Genomic DNA, 21084 nt, shown 5'->3' on the forward strand with positions numbered 1-21084 from the left:
GTACAAACTTTTCACTGCCCGAAAACCTATTTTTTAAACCGTCAGTTAAAGACCTTGTCGAATACTACTTCAGCAGGGTAGCCAAGATGATGTAAATTTAAAAGAACTTCACTTTAAAAAAATTTGATTATAAGACTTCTGGACATGAAGAAGTTTATACAGTGCCTTTCACAGCCTTGGGACATCCCAAAATGCTATACAGCCAATGAAATACTTTTTTGAAGTGTAGTCCTGGCAGCATTCGTGTCATTCTGGTCACACATTGACCAGCATGAGAATACGTCTTGGGGACGTAGAATTCTAGAACTGGGATATAGTCATAATGACAGACCTGGCAGAAAAATTGTAACACACTTTTTTGTTAATAACAATGTTAGCAGTCGAACAGCTGGGAACAGAGGTTTTAATTATAAAGTTGTATTTGAAGCTATTAATCCAGCATTATTGGAGTTTAATTTTTATAACTTGGGAACTGTGATGTATTGATATTTTTTTCAGTATTAAGAACATAAGAAATAGGAGCAGGAGTAGGCCATTTGGCCCCTCGAGCCTGCTCCGCCATTCAATAAGATCATGGCTGATCTGATCATGGACTCAGCTCCACTTCCCTGCCTGCTCCCATAACCCTTTACTCCCTTATCGCTCAAAAATCTGTCTGTCTCTCTGCCTTGAATATACTCAATGACCCAGCCTTCATAACTCTCTGGGGCAGAGAATTCCATAGATTTACAACCCTCTGAGAAGAAGTTCCTCCTCATCTCAGTTTTAAATAGTTTCTCCTATGAGTGGAAATATCCTCTCTGCATCCACCTTGTTGAGCCCCCTCATTATCTTATGTTTCAGTAAGGTCACCTCTCATTCTTCTGAACTCCAATGTATGTAGGCTCAACCTAACCTCATAAGTCAACCCCCTCATTTCCTAAAATCAGTCTAGTGAACTTTCTCTGAACAGCCTCCAATGCAAGTATATCCTTCCTTAAATACGGAGACCAAAACTCTATGCAGTACTCCAGGTGTAGCCTCACTAATACTCTGTACAGTTGTAGCAGGACTTCTCTGCTTTTATACTCTATCCCCCTTGCAATAAAGGCCAACATTCCATTTGCCTTCCTGATTACTTGCTGTACCTGCATACTAACTTTTTGTGTTTCATGCACAAGGACCCACAGGTTTCTCTGCACTGCAGCACTTTGCAATTTTTCTGCATTTAAATTATAATTTGCTTTTCTATTATTTCTGCCAAAATGGATAACCTCACATTTTTTCACATTATACTCCATCTGACAGATTTTTGCCCACTCACTTAGCCGGTCTATATCCCTTTGCAGATTTCTTGTGTCCTCCTCACAATTTGCTCTCCCATCCACTTTTGTATCATCAGCAAACTTGGCTACCTTACACTCGGTCCCTTCATCCAAGTTGTTAATATGGATTGTAAATAGTTGAGGCCCCAGCACCGATCCCTGCGGCATCCCACTAGTCACTATTCGCCAACTGGAAAATTACCTATTTATCCTGACTCCCTTTTCTGTTTGTTAGCCAATCCTCTATCCATGCGAATATATTACCCCCAACCCCGTGAGCTTTTATCTTGTGCAGTAACCGTTTATGTGGCACCTTATCGACTGTGTTCTGGAAATCCAAATACACCACATCCACTGGTTCCCCCTTATCCACCCTGCTCGTTACATCCTCAAAGACCTCCAGCAAATTTGTCAAACATGATTTCCCTTTCATAAAACCATGCTGAGTCTGCTTAATTGAATCATGCTTTTCCAAATGTCCCGCTACTGTTTCCTTAATAATGGACTGCAGCATTTTCCTAGTGGCATATGTTAGGCTAACTGGTCTATAGTTTCCTGCTTTTTTTAAATAGGGGCGTTACATTTGCGGTTTTCCAATCTGCTGGGACCGCCCCAGAATCCAGGGAATTTTGCTAGATTACAACCAATGCATCCACTATCTCTGCAGCCACTTCTCAAGATTAGTGATCGGTGTAAAATATTTTATCAAATATAAATAAATGCCAGTACTGAAAAAGTTTGCTTCCTGCCTGGCAAGTGAAATAGTATTTTTTTAAATCCCTATTTGATTATAAGACTTATGGACATGAAGACGTTTATATAGCGCCTTTCACAACCTTGGGACATCCCAAAGTGCTATACAGCCAATGAAATACTTTTTTGAAGTGTAGTCACTGCTGTAATGTAGGGTAACACAGCAGTCAATTTGTACACAGCAACATCCTACAATGACCAGTTAATTTATTTTTTAATGATGTTGGTTGAGGACTTAATATTAACTAGGACACCGGGAAGAATTCCCCTGATCTACTTCGAGTAGTTCCATGGAATCTTTTATGTCTATCTGAGAGGGCAGATGAGGCCTCTATTTAGCATCTCACCTAAAGGACGGTACCTCCGACAGTGCAGCACTCCCTCAGTACTGCACTAACGTGTCAGCCTAGATAAGCCAAATCATCAATTCTGAATAGTTGCATGGCCACTGTACCATGGACCGTATACAGTAGACACCTCAAAGCGCTGGAGAAATACCACAAGCGCTGCCTCCGCAAGATCCTGCAAATCCACTGGGAGGTAGACGCACCGACGTCGGTGTTCTTGATCAGGCCAGCATCGAAGCACTGACCACACTCGACTAGCTCCGTTGGGCAGGCCACATTGTCTGTATGCCCCACGAGATTCCCAAAGCAAGCGCTCTACTATGAACTCCTATTCGGCAAGCGAGCCCCAGGAAATGTTTCAAGGACACCCTCAAAGCCTCCTTGATAAAGTTTAACATCCCCACCGGCACCTGGGAATCCCTGGCCCAAGACCGCCCTAAGTGGAGGAAGAGCATCTGGGAGGGCGCTGAGCACCTCGTGTCTCGTCGCTGAGAGCATGCAGAAACCAAGCACAGATAGCAGAAGGAGCGAGGAGCGTGCGGCAAACCAGACTCCCCACCCACCCTTTCCTTCAACCACTCCCACCTGTGACAAAGACTGTAATTCTCGTATTGGACTGTACAGTCACCTGAGAACTCACTTTTAGAGTGGAACCAAGTCTTCCTCGATTTCGAGGGACTGCCTATGATGATGATGTAACTCGCTCTCCTTAAAAAAAGATTAATCTATCCACCATCTACGTTATTCCTTAACCTGATGATGCATGGGGGAAAAAAATAGATTTACTCTTGAGTTCTGTGATCGCTTCAGAATAAGGCAACATTCCACAACCTAGTCTCAGTAGTTTTATCCTGGAATACATTTTTTTTGTCCTGCAGGCACAGAAAAATGTGCCCAGCTCACCCAGATAATTTGATCATATTTAGAGTGTCGTCTTTATGTCAAGAAGTCTTGTAATGAAAGTTTGTGTAACAGTCACTTTCCCAGCTTTAAATTATTGTAATTAACTACTTAAACAGTTGGTTCCAAAACCCTACTAGTACACGAAACATTTGATTTGTGGCGACTCCCTTAAAGATACACAGAATTTCCCAGCCGTCTGTGCACCTTAAACCTAGAAAATTTGTTTTTTAAAAACCAAGCGGAGTAATCCTTAGAAAAACTGTGAAATTGTTGGATTTTTTTCCATATGCTATCACTTAAATAGTTGATTACTGTAATTTAAGAAGGAATTATAATGCACACACTTTCATTCTGGAGGCCTTGACAGCAACGTCAGCAGTTTATCTCCTCTAATGTGACTGATAATGTTTTCATTATAAAGTTCACAACATCAAGTATACTGGCTCTATCCTATTTATTTTGTGTGTGTTTTATTAGAACCTGGTGTGTTCCACTCTATGGGACAATCCAAGTTGAAGTCTCAAAACTAATTGCCATTTATAGTTGGACTTCCTCCTAATGCCAGAGTTCTCTGGTCTCATCCAGTTGAACCAGAGGATTATGAATGTGTTGAAGGAATATTGGAAGATCGATCCAGGAATAACATTTGTGGAGATGACTTGGCTAAATCTTTCCTCAAGGCACATGATGGGATATAGGAAGGGGAATGCAAACGAACTACGTTAGATTGTGTGCCCTCAACAGCATAAGCAGCTATTCGCCTAGGAAGATGAACAAATCTAGAGCATTTGCATTTATAGGATTTTAGTTCTTTCTGGCAAAGGTATTGACCAGCTAATTTTTTGGTGCTTGAGTATACAACAAGCTGACAGCATGACTTGCTTATTTTAAGGTGCCAATGGAAAAACCTGCATAAGTAAGTAAATTTATATGACAGTGCCTAAATGAGTGAGTGTATTGTATTTCAACTAGCAACTGAATTCAAGAGAAATATAACCTTGAATTTTGTTTGCATGAATTGGTATGACACCCTTTAATGGAAAAAGCATATCAGTACTGTAACACTTTAATAAACAATAATACAAAAGCAAAATACTGCGGATGCTAGAATCCGAAATAAAAACAGAAAATGCTGGAAATCTCAGTGGGTCAGGCAGCATCTGTGGAGAGAAAAAGAGAGTTAATATTTCGGGTCGACGACTCTTCGTCAGACCTGGAAAAGTTCAAAAAAGCACATTCTTAAGCACTGAAAGGGGGAGGGGAAGAAAGAACTCTAATAAACAAACTTGGTACTGCCCACATTTGTTCTAACTCTCCAAAAGTGATTTAATGTTTCTGCTACATCTTAATTATTTTTCTTGTTGATAAAGCTAGTATAGAATTTTGCTGATCTGTCTGGATTTTGTGTTTTTTATTTTTATTTTTTCTTAACCATATCATTGACATCTGGAGTCTGAGAGAAGAATCATATGCTTGCAGAACAAATTCACCATCAAAAGAATTACTTTGTTCGAATGTATTGTGAATTGGCACAGTAGAAGTCATGCGCACCTTTCCTTAAAGTAATGTAGAGTAAGATGAGGGAAAATGAATAAGATTTGGTCATTGGGAGCATGTTTTAAAGGACAAGTGTATTGAACATTTTCAATTGATGTGGAAGTTTGAATTTTGTACATACGAGTATAGGGCCAGGAAGGATTCTGCAGTCCATGTGGCTGTTTCCAAAAATGAATACACTTCAATCACCCACTCGCTTTTAATAGCAGTGCAAGAATGCAGTGTAACTGAAGCCAAACCACCATTAGTTCAGATTTCCACGTGGAAGAGTAGTCTCGCCACCACATGGCTTTACACAAGCTGCAGTATAATGACACAAAAGCCTCCTTGATTAAGTGCAACATCCCTACCGGCACCTGGGAGTCCCTGGCCAAAGACCGCCCTAAGTGGAGGAAGAGCATCGGGGAGGGTGTTGAGCACCTCGAGTCTCGTTGTCGAGAGCATGCAGAATTCAAGCGCAGACAGCGGAAAGAACATGCGGCAAACCAGGCTCCCCACCCATCCCTTCCTTCAACCACTGACTGTAATTCTCATATTGGACTGTAAAGCCACCTGAGAACTCAATTTTAAAGTGGAAGCAAGTCTTCCTCGATTTTGAGGGACTGCCTATGATGATGAGTATAATTACAACCAATCGTTTTTTAAACTTCAATTTTGAAGTTCAATAAAGATCCCATTAAATTTCTAAAGCTAGTAATGATAGGAGTATCTCTTTACTGGCATTTTCATTAGCATTTGAACACCAATTAGGTTTTATGATGTAATGGGTTCCTCGTACACCACCCTACTTTGCAGGCCACAAAAAATCCAAGTCCTGTTTCTGAGCTCCACAAATTACTAGGCTCGCTAACAGCCCATGTTAGAGGTGACTCGCCTTTTTGTTATGCCAAATATTTAAAATGCATGTTGCATAAATAGTTATAATGCAATTCATTGTTTCGGTATGAATTGTTCAGTATCAAAGTGGGATGGACATTTGTGATGGATGGATGACGATATACATATTTAAACAGTACTGAGTGAAATAGAAGGTTGTTATAATTTAGAGTAAAATGCTTGAGTAGACCTATTTTTGTTAATCTTCTTAATAGTAAATTTACTAGTTTATACTTCAAGAAAATAGTGTTTGTAGCAACTTCTCAAGTGTGCAACGTCTAGAATTCAGCCTTTATAAGAAATTAAAGAAATGTTTGAACATTTATAATCAAGAGTGAGCTGCTCAATTTTCAACTTCAACTTTCTGGAAAACTGGTTACATTTTCAATCCAAAATCACATTGATATTTTTAATGAGTGACCGTTATCAATTCTGATGAAAGGACATCGACGACCTGAAACATTAACACTGTTTCTCTCTTCACAGATACTACCTGATCTGCTGAGTATTTCCAGCATTTTCTGTTTTATTGCACTTTTGGCAGTCTTGGTTGAAAGTTAGGATAGTGTTCCGTGGCACAGTCAACAGTACAGGGAGTCGCCCGCCCACAAAAGTTTGAAAACACTCTGTACAGGAAACCCATGGGTCGAGCTTGTAACAAACCATTTGATTGATGCACAACGCAAAGGATAGACTGTATAAGTTCATCCATATTATAAAGAGGAGGTGACTGTCAGAAATGTGAGTTAAATGACTTGCATTTATATAGCGCCTTTCATGTCCACCGGACTTCTCGGTGCTTTACAGCCAATGAAGTATTTTTGAAGTGCAGTCACTGTTGTAATGTCGGAAACGCAGCCGCCAAATTGCGCTCAGCAAACTCGCACAAATAGCAATGCGGTAATGACAATGTATGCACGTCCGTGCAATGATTTATGATTCTTTAATGCGGGATGATGGTGTTCACTATGTTTAAAAAACGCTTTTTAAGGAATAATAATGGAGTGGAAATATTCCCTATATGTTGTCACCTCCTGCTCTATCCGTGCAGCACAGGGGGGCGTTACCCGATGGCTGGTTCTGTACTCTGGAATCTCTTTGTCTTTCATTGACAACCCGCCCGGGGGGGGGGGGGGGAGAAACTCGCGCTCGGGTTGGTCGACTTGGGGCTCGCGATCGCGCCAGGCTGTGACGTTTGGGGGGTGGAGAGGCTGCGGCTCGCGCGCGGGTAACGGTTGAGGGTGACTAGCGAGTGACGCCTGAGCGAGGCTCCCGTGTGACAGTTGAGCCTGGCGCCCGTGCGTGAATGAATAACGGGTGATGGGAAGCTCACGCCTGCGCATGATTAAGTGACGGTTGAGGGAGGCTTGCGCATGCGCGTAAATGAGTGAATAAGCGAGCGAGCGAGCGGCGCTAAGATTCGCGCTCTTCGTCCTCATTTGCAGCGATGGCATCCGCGGCGGCGGCGGCAGCGACAGCGACGACCATCGGCAATGGGCTGGAACAGAAGAAGTTCGAGTACTTCTCCTCCATCAGCCCCATGGCCAGAAGGATTATGCTGGAGCGGCAGAAGATCCGCGAGAAGTACGGGCCGCGCTGGGAGCAGCTGGAGCCCAGCGAGCAGGAGGAGATCATCGATAACTGGATGGTGGAGCCCCAGGTCCGCGGCCGCTACCACCTGCACCGGAGCTCGCGGCAGGACACGGTCTGTTACCCGCGGCTGCAGCTACAGAGCGGCCAGAAGGTTGTGCACTTCGGAGAGGAGGTGAGGGAAGGGAGGGGGACGCTGGTATTGTCCTGTCTGTCATAACCACCATTTAAAAATAGCAAAGGAAATGAGCCCGGTCGCAAAGCCCTTTAAAAATAGGTGGCGGTTTTCCAACAAAGGGAATGCAGTTTGCAGGGTTAATCCGCTTTTACTCATTTCTCCCCCCTCCCCCCCCAATCCGCACTATGTCAGGAATGTGTCTTGGGTCTGTTGCAATGTAACCTCTGTCTATGGTTTTCTGTCTTATTTTACTCAAAGCCTTGCCTTCCGTTTTAAGAAAGTTGTTAAAAATATACAGGATAATGATGTATAGGAAACTACCAACAGGATTTGCCAGTTATGATTTAATCATTCTCACAATTTATAAACTTTTAGACAACTTTAAAATCTCTTGGCTGGTATAACCTTTTCAAATGTCAGTGGTTGGCACTTCTTGAGCCAGAAAGTTGTGTGTTTACGCCCCACTGTTAAGACTTCAGCATAGAAGGTAGGCTGGACATGGAGGTGGGTAAACAAAATACAGCGATTTTCATAACCTCAGCTCATTTGCGCACAAGCTCCTACAAACAGACTCCAGGCACTGGAGAGCAAGTTGTTACCCATGGGGGGTAGCAATAGGCGAGTGGTGATTGAGAGATTCTATAGTCGGGGGTAGATAGTTTATTTTGAGCCCCAAATAGTATGTTGCTTCCCAGATGCCAGGGTTTGGGACATCGCAGAGTTATTCTGGAACGGGAGAGCAAGCAACCAGAGGGCGCGGTTCATGTGGGATCAGTGACATAGATAGAACTGGGTTGAAGGTGCCGCAAAGGGATTTCAAGAAGTTAAATTCCAGATTAAGGAGCAGAACATCCAGGGTAATAATTTTTGGACCAGACACGAAGAGAAAGATTGTAGTTGTCAACGCGTAGCTGGAAGAGTGATGTAGAAGGGAGGATTTCAGATTCCTGGGGCCACTTTTCGAGCCAGTGAAAGCTGTAAAGACAGAATGGCCTTCAACTAAACTGGAGAAGTACCATTCATGGAATCATAGAAACATAGAAAATAGGTGCAGGAGCAGGCCATTCAGCCCTTCTAGCCTGCACCTCCATTCAATGAGTTCATGGCTGAACATGAAACTTCAGTACCCACTTCCTGCTTTCACGCCATACCCCTTGATCACAGAAGCAGGCCATTCAAAACCAGCTGGCACTTTGAAAGAGCAGTTGTACTTCCTTTCGGAAGGAGTAAATAGAGCAGTAGAGAAAGCTTTAAACTAGTTAAGCAGTGGGGAGGGGGAAGTCTGCGCTATCGTAATTAAAAAATCAGCAGGGCATTGTGCGGACAGTTACCCTAATAGGAGTTCTGTGCTCAAATGCGTGCAGCATAAGAAATAAAACAAGTGAGTTAGAAGCTCAAATTCAATTTAAAGGTGTGATTATAGTACCTGAGCATGATTGGGAGCTAAATATTCCACGTTTTAGATCTCTAGAACAGATTGGGAAAGGAGGGGGAGTAGCTGTATTGATAAGACACAATTACTGCAGTAGAAAAAAGGGACTTCAGTATGAGTAATCGGGCGGTGGAAACACTGGGCAGAGTTCAAGAATGCAAGAAGACTCTGGTAAAAATTGCTTACTAACCTCCTGGTGGGTGTGGGGGTGTATAAATCAGGGAAGCAAGTACCAAAACAGTGTAGTTATAAAGGGAGATTTTAATTTTCACAGACTGGAAGAAACAGAACAGCTTAAGTAGTAAAGGCAATTAATTTCTAGAATGTACTTGGGGTAGTTTTCTAGAACAATATGTTTTAAAACTGATAAAGTAACAGGCCCTAATGCATTTATTGATGAGCAATGGACCAGAATAAGTTAACAATCATGCGGTGAAGGAACATCTTGAAAATAGTGACAAATATGATTGAATTTGATATTAGGGAGAGTCACAAACCAAGTTGAACTGTTAATTGGTAAACCTACAGACAGTGGGAAGTATTCAAAGCAATATTTCGTAAGATACAAAATCTGTACATACCCCTAAAAGGCAAACCCTCCACTTGTGTAGTTAAGCAATCATTGTCAACAAATGAGTTAAGAGTCAGTATCATGCTAAAAGAAAAGGCTTGCATAAATGCAAGGAAAAGTGGTATTCCCCAGGAATCTACCAGACACTCAACTTTTCGTCACGTATATTAATGGCTTGGATGAAGGAATAGAGAAGTGTGTATCCAAGTTTGCAGAAGACACCAAGTTAGGAAGCACATTAAATTATGTGGACATATTGCTAGTTATTATTTAGATATCTTTTAAGCATGAGTAATTTTTGTTTTGGAGAACAATATATTTTCATCTGCAATTAAGTAGAAGTTTGCAGAATCTTGCGGAGACAGCGTTGGTGGTATTTCTCCAGCGATTTGAGGTGTCTGCTGTATATGGTACAGGTCTCTGAGCCATATATGAGGGTGGGTATCATTACAGCCCTGTAGACCATAAGCTTCGTGCCAGATTTGAGGTCTTGGTCTTCAAACACTCTCTTCCTCAGGCGACCGAAGGTTGCGCTGGTTCCCCAGGGAGGATAGACGCACCAACGTCCGTGTTCTCGATCAGGCCAACATCCCCAGCATCGAAGCACTGACCACACTCGACCAGCTCCGTTGGGCAGGCCACATCGTCCGTATGCCCGACACAAGACACCCGAAGCAAGCGCTCCACTCTGAACTCCTACATGGCAAGCGATCCCCAGGAAACGTTTCAAGGACACTATCAAAGTCTCCTTGATAAAGTGCAACATCCCCACCGACACCTGGGAATCCCTGGCCAGACTGCCCTAAGTGGAGGAAGAGCATCCAGGAGGGCGCTGAGCATCTCGTCGCTGAGAGCATGCAGAAAACAAGCGCAGGCAGCAGAAGGAGTGTGCAGCAAACCAGACTCCCCACCCACCCGTTCCTTCAATGACTGTCTGTCCCACCTATGACAGAGTCTGTAATTTCTGTATTGGACTATACAGTCACCTGAGAACTCAGAGTGGAAGCAAGTCTTTCTCAATTTCAAGAGACAGCCTATGACGATGAGTAGAGGTTTAATTGTTTTACATGCTCATCCAATTAGTATTGTAGATCTATCGTTGATTATGGGTGCCTTGTTTACAATATATTATTAACTGAGAATGCTGGAAATCTCAGCGGGTCAGGCAGCATCTGTGGAGAGAAAAACAGAGTTAATGTTTCGGGTCGATGACCCTTCGTCAGAACTGCCGAATGTTCGAAAAGATCACATTCTTAAGCACTGAAAGGGGGAGGGGAAGAAAGAACAAAAGGCAAGGTCTGTGATAGGGTGGAAGGCAGGAGAGATTAGAGAGACAAAAGGGATGATGGCTGAATTGAAATGGTAATGGCAGAAGTCAGAAAGGTGGCCCCTTTGGCTCCCTTACCCCCCATCTTTCTTCTCTCCTTTCTTTTCTTCCAGGGTATTAATTGTTGCTTTGTAGCGTATACAATCTGTTTCAGCTCCCTGTGGGAGATTTTTAGTTTTTGGCCAGTTTTGTCTGCTGACAGACACTATCCAAATGAACAACTACCCAGTGCACACCATGTCCTTGAAGTGCATGATATTTCAGTGGCAGAGGAATAATATAATGTTGAATGTTTATTGAAAAGTGATTTGCAGTTAGTTTGTGTCCACTGTACATTGGTCAGATTTATTTCATATGAAGGAATCAAAAAAACACAACGGGGAACTTACACAGAATATGAACTAATCAAACAAAAGAAAATGCAGAATCCTTTGTAGATTTTCAGCACTTTCTTACAGATGGTAAGTTAAGTAGGAATGATACCTTACAGAGCATTATTTGGCCCTGTGTGGCATGCAGTGAAGTACGACTGAGAATGCTATGGGATAAGGCATATTTCCCTTTGTTCAATCAATTTTTTCTTAAAGGTCGGGCATTAACACAAAGGCTTAAGGTATGAACTGAGGCCAATAATCTATTTTTGAGACCTGACCATGACTGAAAACACAATTCCATTTGAGATGAGTTTGTGTACAAAATATTTCTTTTGTCCTTCAAAGACCCTATTACAAAAGTAACTTTTTAAAAAAAAAGTACTTCATTGGCTGTAAAATGCTTAGGGATGTCCGGTGGTCGTGAAAGGTGCTATATAAATGCAAGTCTTTCCATGTGGGAATCAAAGGCTATTACAATGTTGAAAGGAAATACTTGGACTTTGCTTTGATACATTAAAATAATATAATAGTTGAGGACTGGTTTATTAAATCTGGTGAAATGAAGAGTAAAAAGGGCGACGGAACATGGCAGAAAATAAATTGGATAAGCAGCAAAAAGTTCCAGTACTTTCTCCACACATTACATTGGTGTCGGTCTTGGCTCAGTGTTAGCAGTCTCGCCTCCGAGTCAGGAAGTTGTGGGTTCAAATCCCATTCCAGAGACTTGAGCACATAATCTAGCCTGACACTTCAGTGCAATATTGAGGTGCTGTCTTTCACATGAAATGTTAAATCGAGGCTCTGTCTGCGCTCTCAGGTGGACTTAAAATATTCCATGACTCTATTCAAAGAAGAGCAGCGAACTTCTTCCCGGTGTCCTGGCCAATATTATCGATTATCTGGTTGTTATCCCATTATTGTTTGTGGGACCTTGCTGTATACAAATTGGTTGCTGCATTTCCTACATTTACAACAGTGACGATACTTCAAAAGTACTTCATTGGCTGTAAAGCACTTTGTGACGTCCTGAGGTTGTGAAAGGCGCTGTAATAAATGCATTTTGTTAACTTTATATTTTACCATTTTAGGATATTACATGGCAAGATGAACACTCAGCTCCATTCTCGTGGGAAACTAAGGTAAATCATGCAGTCTTTCTTTGACACAAAATTTGGTCACTTGATTTTTTGCATAAAATGTACAAAACAAAATCCAATATAAAATAAACAGCACTTTTACATACAGTATTGTTACTGCACACAAGAACAATTTGAACATTTCCTTTTGGGGGAGAAAGTTCTCCTCGATATCATGAAGTACTAAAAAATGAAAATACATGCAATATGGACATTTGGGTTGCAATATTGGAAAAAAATGTAAGTTTTTTTTTACATGACGAAATTAGAACAATTAATGAATTCAACTAACAACTCTCATGTCAATCTTATTCTGAGGCTAGAATTATTATTTACGTTCTTGCAAACCACTGATCTTTTGTGTCTGGTCACAGAGCAACGGTGATGCATTGATATCAAGTCACCACCGAGGCATTCCTGTTGTTTAGGCATGTGAGGTAGATTTCAAGATCGCATCAGGTAGAGAGAGCTTGTATTCTGTATCTCATTAACTTTTTTGTTTTTGAGATTGTTGTATGAATTGTTCAATAGGATTGCAGCTACAGTCTGGCTTCAGCTGTATATGACTACTTAACTGAAACTTATTGCAGTTTGCCAAATATGTTTCATTTTTAATCACAATACAGTTATATACTTTTATTATATTGGAAAGATTTATATGGAAAGATAATTGCAGGGCGGGTACTTTAATTCAAAGTAATTCTCCATTTTAAGGAAAATTAGCATACTTACCAGAAATCTTTTGTCCACCCTTGAATCTTGCCTTTCTCCCTGCCAGGTCACTCTGGTGATGTCATCACCGAGCACCCCTGTATCCCAAAATGGAGGAGGTTGAGGCATTGTGGTTTGAGACCTGACCTAGAGAGACAGAACTTGGGAAAGCACACTATAGGTTCAGAATGCAGAGTACCTAGCCTATAGCGTGGTTTCACATGGGACTGGGGCTCCAGGATTGTTTGGGGCTTGTGACCATAACTGGGCCGACACTCATTTTATGGAGCCACTGCAGAAAAATCTTGTAAAAACAGCAAAGAACATTTTGGTGCATACACTTTTCTTTGTAAACTTTAAACAAAAAGTACTTCTCCCGAGACTCACTTTTCCCTTTTATAAGTTCAAATAATTTATCAATTACAGAGTCAGATGGAATTCAACTTTGCCTCCACTGCTGCTTCAGAACAAGGGGTTTCTGCACCGATTGAGCACCGCCCACCAGCCAAGACATCCCAAGTAAATCAACATAAAATATCCCAGGGGGGGCAGCCAATCAAACCATTACAAAATGGAAAGACACCAAGCACAGATGGTCTTGCTCAAATCAGAAAGGAAGAGTCGTCATCCTTCTGGAAACTGAGCACGGAAAGATCCAGACTAGAGGGTGATCAGTCTGATTACCAGTGTGTAACCCCAAGTCAAATCAAGTCAATGGAGAAAGGAGAAAAGCCACTTCCCTCTTACTTAAGACAGGAGTCTTCATCAAAGGAGAAAGATGAAAATAAATCTGAGAAACCTTGGATGAAGAAGCAGGAGCGAATAATCAACACCAGTGTCTCATCTGTGTTCATCGACTTAGACAAGCCTCGAGTAAGCCAGCCTTCAGTCCGTGTCGATGATGTTTTCATTCCTGGCCATACTGAGAAATCTCCAGATAAAAAGACTATTGCAAAGGAATCTGAGGATGAAGAGAGAGATGACTCCTGTGCATCTGATACACCATTTTTCTCACAGGTAGACCATGGTTTTATGTGGGTTACTGTGAATTTGCATTGAGTATAATGGTAACATTACTTGTGCATCTTTGGAGAAAATGTCAAATTGAATGGTAGTATTAAGTAATTTAAAAACCATTTCAAATTATACATGCCCCATTTCAAATACTGATAATTGTTTGAGAGTTTTACTGATCATAACCACCATCCAGAGTGGGAAAGGATAATGAAGTGTCAGATGGAGTGTAAAAGTAGGGAAGTCCTGCTACAACTGTACAGGGTGTTGGTGAGACCACACCCTGGAGTATTGGGTACAGTTTTGGCCACCTCATTTAAGGAGGCATATACTTGCAGTGGAGGCAGTTCAGAGAAGGTTCACTAGGTTGATTCCTGAGATGAAAGGTTTGCCTTATGAAGAAAGGTTTGGCCTATACTCATTGGAGTTTAGAAGAATGAGAGGTGATCTTATTGAAACTTGTCAAGCCCCCTCAGAAGGTAGATGCAGAGGGGATGTTCACTCTCTTGTGGGGGAATCTAGAACTAGGGGGCATAGTTTCAGAATAAGGGGGGGTTGCCAATTTAAAATGGAGATGAGGAGGAATTTCTTCTGAGGGTCGTGAATCTTTGGAATTCTCTACCTCAGAGCTGTGGAAGCTGGGTCACTGAATATATTTAAGGTGGAGATAGACCGATCTTTGAATGATGAGGGAGTCGAGGGTTATGGGGAGCGGACAGGGAAGTGGAGCTGAGTCCATGATCTTATTGATGGCGGAGCAGGCGCAAGGGGCCAAGTGGCCTACTCCTGCTCTTATTTCTTATGTTATGTAATTGTAATGCAGTGGACTTAATAGGTGAAGTGATGTCACTGTACTCTGCTGTTTAAGCTGATAAATTGGCTTGCAAGACTGTTTACCAGATAATGGTGTGACTCAACCCTTGTGGGTCCTTTTGCTGAGGTGAGGGCGTGGACATAGCTTTCCTTTTTTGGAAGTTAATTTTGAAGACATCCTTTTTTCAGAACTTGATCTGGAGCCCTTGATTCATCTATTCTATACAGCAGGTGAGCCACAATTCCCTTGACCTAATCGCTCTGAATCGTTAGAACTGATGGTTGGCTGTGATATGCTGCTGAGGTTGGATGAAGAGGCTCGTGTGGAGCATAAACATCTGCATGAACCAAATGGCCTGTTAATTCTATGTAATACCAGTAATTGTGTGTGTGGGTGACTAAATTAAAAGTTGGAAGTGGTGCTGGAACATTAATTCATATCATCCTTTTCTTCCCCTTACAGATTAATACAAGCAACTCCATTCTAAAGACAGGGTTTGACTTCTTGGACAATTGGTAATACCTTCTGCTTCCTTCACAATTCCTCTCAACCAAAAAAACACCTTTTTGGCCTATGATTATGAAACTAACACTTCCATTATAAGTTCTGCAGTAGATTTTGCTCAACTGAGTCCTCCGCAGTCATCTTTCCAATTAACCGTTTAAGGAGATAACATTGCAGATTTGTACATAATTGTTGCACTTTGCAGTATGTATGAAATGTTTGTTTGCTGTATTTACATAGAAAAATAGTCCCTTAAAGATATTATAGCTGTATGGGTATACACACATTGAATGGAATCAGTTTACCCTCATGCTTCTCATGTGGGATACATATATACATTTCAAGCCACTATTCCATGCCCCTTCTGGAAATGGTATTGCCATGGATGTCTAGTGAGGATAGGATGGGTTGTCTCGGCCCACACGTGATAAATGGTAAATTTAGTAGCCAAATCTGACACTCTCAGAACCTCGCATCAGCAGGAGGGAAGAAAGGAAATAAATATGTTGTCCGGACTTTCAAGTCCAAAAGCTAATTGCAAATAAAACCCAAAGCAGTATGTAGCAGTAAAGTTGCTATCTCCTTTTAAATTCATGAATCCTAGGTCTTTCCAGCAGATGAGTTTTTATACTTGTGCATGCATACTTAATTCACCATGTCTTATAAATAAAACAACTGTTAGTTTATGGGATTCCAAAGTAAAAAAAATAGTATCCATGAAGCTGTGAAGTGGATTGGTGGCAAGATTCCTGTACCAGGAATGATTGTACCCAAGGTGTGATGATAACCGTACATTTTTTTTTACATTGAATTAGCCCCGCCTATACTGATCAACTATCAGGTGACATTTTACAGAAAGTAACATTCCAGTATTTTTGTTTGCCATTGAAAAATGGATATAAAACAAATCACATTTCTCAGTAAAAATGGGTACCATTCCCCAAAATGTGCACATAATGCTACCTTTTGAACTACTTCATCTCCGGCTCATTCAGCTGAAAATGATTGTGGGGAGTCTGTTCTCTGGTCCAAATGTAATGAGTTTTAATAGTTAAGAGTCCATATAAATTGAAAGTCAATTTAACAAAGATAGGTCCATCGCTCAAAAGGTCACATGGATACAGAAAGTAATGTTCCAGTGTATTATATCTTTGAAAAATGGATATGAAACACTAAAATCAAATTTCTCCTCATCTTACTTTGGATATTAATGAATGTCACATTCATTATAAAAATCTACACTAAAGCAATAAAATGTGTTCGAAACATTTGCTTATATGCTTTCAGTATTACATCCACTACAATTATAAAACTTTGTTCAACAATAACAGTACAGCAGATTTAAATAGCCAAGAAACAGCCAGCCACTTACTTTATTAAATACTATATCATCTTGCGTCTGACAACTAATAACCTCAATTATAAGAAAGTGATTAAAATAGAATATAAAATCATGTTCGGAGGCTGTTCTGTGTAACTAATGAATTATACTAAATTAAAGAGAACATACCTTGTTCTTGCACTTAAGTTGTAAATGCTGTAGACTAGATGTTTGTCATGTAATGTTAATTGCTTATGTCTTTCTTGTATCATAGGGTACTTGTCTTCCACACGGCTATTTTTTAAATATATTGCCTATCCAATCAGCTGTGCCAACTATTATGTAAAATTGTGTAGTTCTCAGCTGGATTAATGTTATTTTTACTGAAATGCATTATGTATGTTGCAGCTTGTGTTGCACATAAATTAACAATACCCACCATACTATGTCGTGGTTTATTCTAATGAACTACATTAATTTTCAATTCACCACTCTACACACTGCTGCAGTTATAAGCCCAGCTGTTCCACAGGCTCTCACACACCTAATCATTGCAGAGGTAACAAGTAGGCTTTGCCTGTCAAAGTTGGGTGGGGGTAGTTCATGTGGTAATCTTTTCTCTTCCCCAAACAGCCTGTACTATGAATAATCTCAAAAATGCTTACACCTGATAAAGTACCATTGCATTGGTGAAAGTTTACCTAGTTTTTTTTTCTTATTAGTAGTTACTCATTTCATTGTTTACAGTTGACCTTTACAAATTTTAGATATCATTTAGCCCATGCCCAAAAAGCAAAATGCTGTAATTCTGAAACAAAATCAGTAGCAGGTTCGACAGTATCTGTGGAAAAGGACAGACATTTTGGGTACGGAACAATGCTAAGGAAGGGATCTTGACCGGTGCTGCCTGACCTGAGTATTTCTGTTGTTTTCTATTTCAATTCAACCATGCATTATTCAGTCAAAAACTGGTTCTGGTCAATCTATTAATATCTATCTTAGTCAGCACCATTCAACTATGTATTCTATTGAATCAAACCCTCATTTAGATGTCCACTTAAAGCCAACAGAAATCTTTCAAGTACAATATGAAATGGTGTAGGCTTTAAGCATAGTCATCAAAACATGACATTGCATATCTGACCGGTGGCAAAGTCCAACTTTGCAGAATTCAACAACAATTTGTATTTTATATACCGCTTTTAACAAAGTGAAACATCCCAAGGTGCTTCACAGGAGTATTGACAAAAAATGACACCGAGCCACATAGAGAAATTAGGGTAGGTGCCCAAAAGCTTCATGAAAGAGGTAGGCTTTAATGAGGAAAGAAGTGGAGAGGGTTAAGCAGGGAAGTCCTCTAATGGTTGAGCGATTATAATCAGGGATGCTCAAGTGGGCGCCAATGTAGGTCAGCGAGCACAGGAATGATGGGGACATGGTGCGCATTAGCACATAGGCAGCCAAGTTCTGGATCACCTCTAGTTTACGTAGGATAGAATGTGGGAGACCAGCCAGATGGGTATTGGAAGTGTCAAGTCTAGAGGTAACAAAAGACATGGATGAGGGCTTCAGCAGCAGATGAGCTGAGGCTTAGTTATGCTGCGGTTTTATGGTTGAAAGCTCATTTTGGTCAAATATGACATCAAGGTTGCGAACAGTCTGGTTCAACCTCAGACAGAAGTTGGGGAAAGAGATGGAGGTGGTGGCTAGGGAACTAAGGGCTAGACTTTCCACTTCACATCGCCCAAAACGAACCTCTATCGCCCATTTTGAGCAAAAAGTGGAAACTAGGCCCAAAACATCGCCAGAAAAATAGGCCCCCCAAGTTTCCACTTTGATCGCCCACACAAGGCCCATCCCAAGTCTCGGCAGCTAGCATGCACTTCGCTGGGCCAATGCAAGGCCCAAAAGAGTGCTGAAAAATAGTTGCTTTTTCAGGGTCCAAGAGAAGGAAATGGGCACTACGGATGCCATTTTTAACTTTGGAGGAAGGGTGGAGAATTAGTTGAGTCATTTAGAGAGTAAAATTGAAGAAAATTGTACTCAAATTTGGGACAGGGAATATAAATAGGTATTATCAACTTATTTATGCTAAATAGATCTCATATTGGAATAATTTAGTAAATAGCTTTTACATAGTAAAGTTATTTAATGATATTGTTGGGGCCTATCACACTGACTGGTATATAGCTTAAAGAGTAGAGAGATTATTAAAATTAGTGAAAGTAATTATTGATAGTGATTATGGAGCCTATGCTTTCCCTGCCTTTAATTGCAACTGCTCACACACTGGTTACTGAAAGGATCAATCGAAGAGGTGGCACATTAATGCGTAGATGGAGACGAAGACAGAGGAGGAGACCTTATAGCCAACGAAGGTACTTGGAAACGCAATTCTACCTGAACTTGTCTGAAAATGCTTGTCTTAGAAGGTTGCAATTCCGGAAGGAGGTCATCGATGAGATATGTCAACTCGTCAAGGATGATCTGCAGCCTTCCAGCACCATGTCCATTGTGTAGGTTACTGCTGCCCTCGCCTTTTACGCATCGGGATCTTTTCAGGCTTCAGCTGGCGACATCTACCATATCGCTCAGCATGCTACACACTGCTGCATTCGACAGGTGACTGAAGCCCTTTACGTTCGCAGGATGGACTTCATAAGCTTCCCAATGACCAGGGAGGCACAGACTGAGAGGGCTTTGGGTTTCTCGAGAATAGCAGACTTCCCCAAGGTGCAGGGAGCAATAGACTGCACGCACATTGCCCTGAAAGCACCCTTAAAGAACGCGGCGGTGTTTCGTAACAGAAAGGGGTTCTACTCACTAAATGTGCAGCTTGTTGTCGACCACAATCAAACAGCAGCATCCACGATGTGCACATCTTACGTGAAAGTGCTATCCCTGACCTGTTTGCCAATCAGCCAGAAGGTCACGGTTGGATGCTGGGGGATAAAGGATATAGGCGTGCCAGTTGGCTCATGATCCCTCTGCGTAATCCTGTCACTGAAGCACAGAGACGATATAATGAAAGTCACATAGCGACTCGCAGCATCGTTGAAAAGACAATTGGAGTCCTAAAGCAGCGCTTCAGCTGCCTGGATCATTCCGGAGGCAGCGTCCAGTACCACCCTGATCAGGTAGCAGAGTTTATTTTGGTGTGTTGCATGCTGCAAAACCTAGCTATAAAGAGAGGATAAATAATGCCAGATCATGCTGCAGGTCCACCTCCAGAAGGAGATGAGACAGAAGATGCAGCCGGCAAAGATGAAGAGGAGGAACAGACGGGAGAGGGCGAGGACAAAGGGGAGCTTAATCAGCATAGCGACCTAGCACCGGTACCACCACACCTTTCCCGAAGACCAGTGGCAGTTACACAGCCGCTAAGCTTTTGCGTCAGCAGCTCATTAATGAACGCTTCGCATGAACTATTGTTGATATTCAAACATTCAATTTTACGCTTAATCAAAAGTTTCATTTCCGTGGGGAAACATAAAAAATATGCATGAAAAACTGTACGTTGTAAAACTTATGTAACTAAGAGAGAAGGTACAAAAGTTATAGAAAATTTTAAAAACATTTTTTTTTAAGAACTAATGAACATCCACCCCCCGCACTAACCCACCCTTCCCTCAAAATCCCCAAAACGTTAGAAGAAATTGAACATTTAAGTTTTAAAGAACAAGTGGCCATTTCAGTCATGCTAACAAGTGACCATTTCAGAAAGAATGGAAAATGAAGTTAAGTAATGATAAGTGAACATTTAAGTATTGAATACAAGTGCCCTATTTAGAAACAATAAGAAAATAATAAAGTGATAATAACAAGTGAACATTTTAGAAACAAGTGAACTATTGAGAAGCACTCCCCCCTCCCTACCTGCAACCACATTTCCCTCCAGATGCTGTCCCACCCTGTGTTCGTACCCCACCCGCCCGTTTTGATCTACGCAGACCGACACCAAGACGTTGTGCAGAGTGGGACGGCAAGACTTCCTGCCGTGGTAACGGAGCAGAAGCAGAAGCCTCAGGCTCTACTTCTGAGTCAGGAGGAACTGCGTCCTCCGTGCTTGCTTGTGTGCTTGCGTCCGCTCGCAGCGAGACCCCGACACCTTGGGGTGCAGTGCTGTGTCCAGCTAGTAACGCGTGCCATAGGGCATTTGTTGCAGCTGTCTGCTCCCTGATCGCCTCCGTCTCCCGAGCAGTCTGTGACTGCTCAGAAGACCAGCTGGAGAAGCGCGAGCAGAAATGGCTCCAATTGGCTGAGAAACCTGCGAACCCCTGGATAAGGTCGTGCCCGATCGCTACCGTCTCCCTGTTCAGGGAAAGTAAGCTCTCCATCTGGTCCTCTGTGGTAGGCGAGTGCAGCTCATGCT

At 41.7% G+C, this 21084-nt stretch overlaps 2 protein-coding genes across 3 annotated transcripts in view; one reads left to right on the forward strand and one right to left on the reverse strand.

Annotated features, from left to right (window-relative positions):
• The first annotated feature begins 6981 nt into the window (after positions 1 to 6981).
• c9h1orf198 (chromosome 9 C1orf198 homolog) lies at positions 6982 to 17151 on the forward strand. 2 transcript variants are annotated; one of them, XM_070889193.1, is made up of 5 exons: positions 6982 to 7505; positions 12301 to 12351; positions 13486 to 14076; positions 15076 to 15117; positions 15350 to 17151. In XM_070889193.1, exons 1-4 carry the CDS (start codon positions 7188 to 7190, stop codon positions 15094 to 15096), a joined length of 981 nt encoding a protein of 326 aa, XP_070745294.1. In that variant the 5' UTR covers positions 6982 to 7187; the 3' UTR covers positions 15097 to 15117; positions 15350 to 17151. The 2 variants fall into 2 exon arrangements, with proteins under 2 accessions (XP_070745294.1, XP_070745293.1); XM_070889192.1 differs by lacking the exon at positions 15076 to 15117.
• ttc13 (tetratricopeptide repeat domain 13) overlaps positions 9233 to 21084 on the reverse strand; it is a 96405-nt gene continuing 84553 nt past the window's right edge. Inside the window, exon 24 of the mRNA XM_070889186.1 lies at positions 9233 to 10683. The gene's annotated coding sequence lies outside the window, so the exon portion shown is untranslated. The remainder of the gene's footprint in view (positions 10684 to 21084) is intronic.

This window comes from Pristiophorus japonicus, chromosome 9 (genome assembly GCF_044704955.1).
Source record: "Pristiophorus japonicus isolate sPriJap1 chromosome 9, sPriJap1.hap1, whole genome shotgun sequence".
Classification (NCBI taxonomy): domain Eukaryota; kingdom Metazoa; phylum Chordata; class Chondrichthyes; family Pristiophoridae; genus Pristiophorus; species Pristiophorus japonicus.

What these genes read in the sequence shown, in the direction of transcription:
- c9h1orf198 (XM_070889192.1), top strand. Translation starts at nt 7,188, where the DNA reads ATGGCATCCGCGGCGGCGGCGGCAGCGACAGCGACGACCATCGGCAAT. An exon ending in CATTCTCGTGGGAAACTAAG is followed by an intron (nt 12,352 to 13,485) that starts GTAAATCATGCA and finishes TATCAATTACAG; the next exon opens with AGTCAGATGGAATTCAACTT. An exon ending in ATACACCATTTTTCTCACAG is followed by an intron (nt 14,077 to 15,349) that starts GTAGACCATGGT and finishes TTCCCCTTACAG; the next exon opens with ATTAATACAAGCAACTCCAT.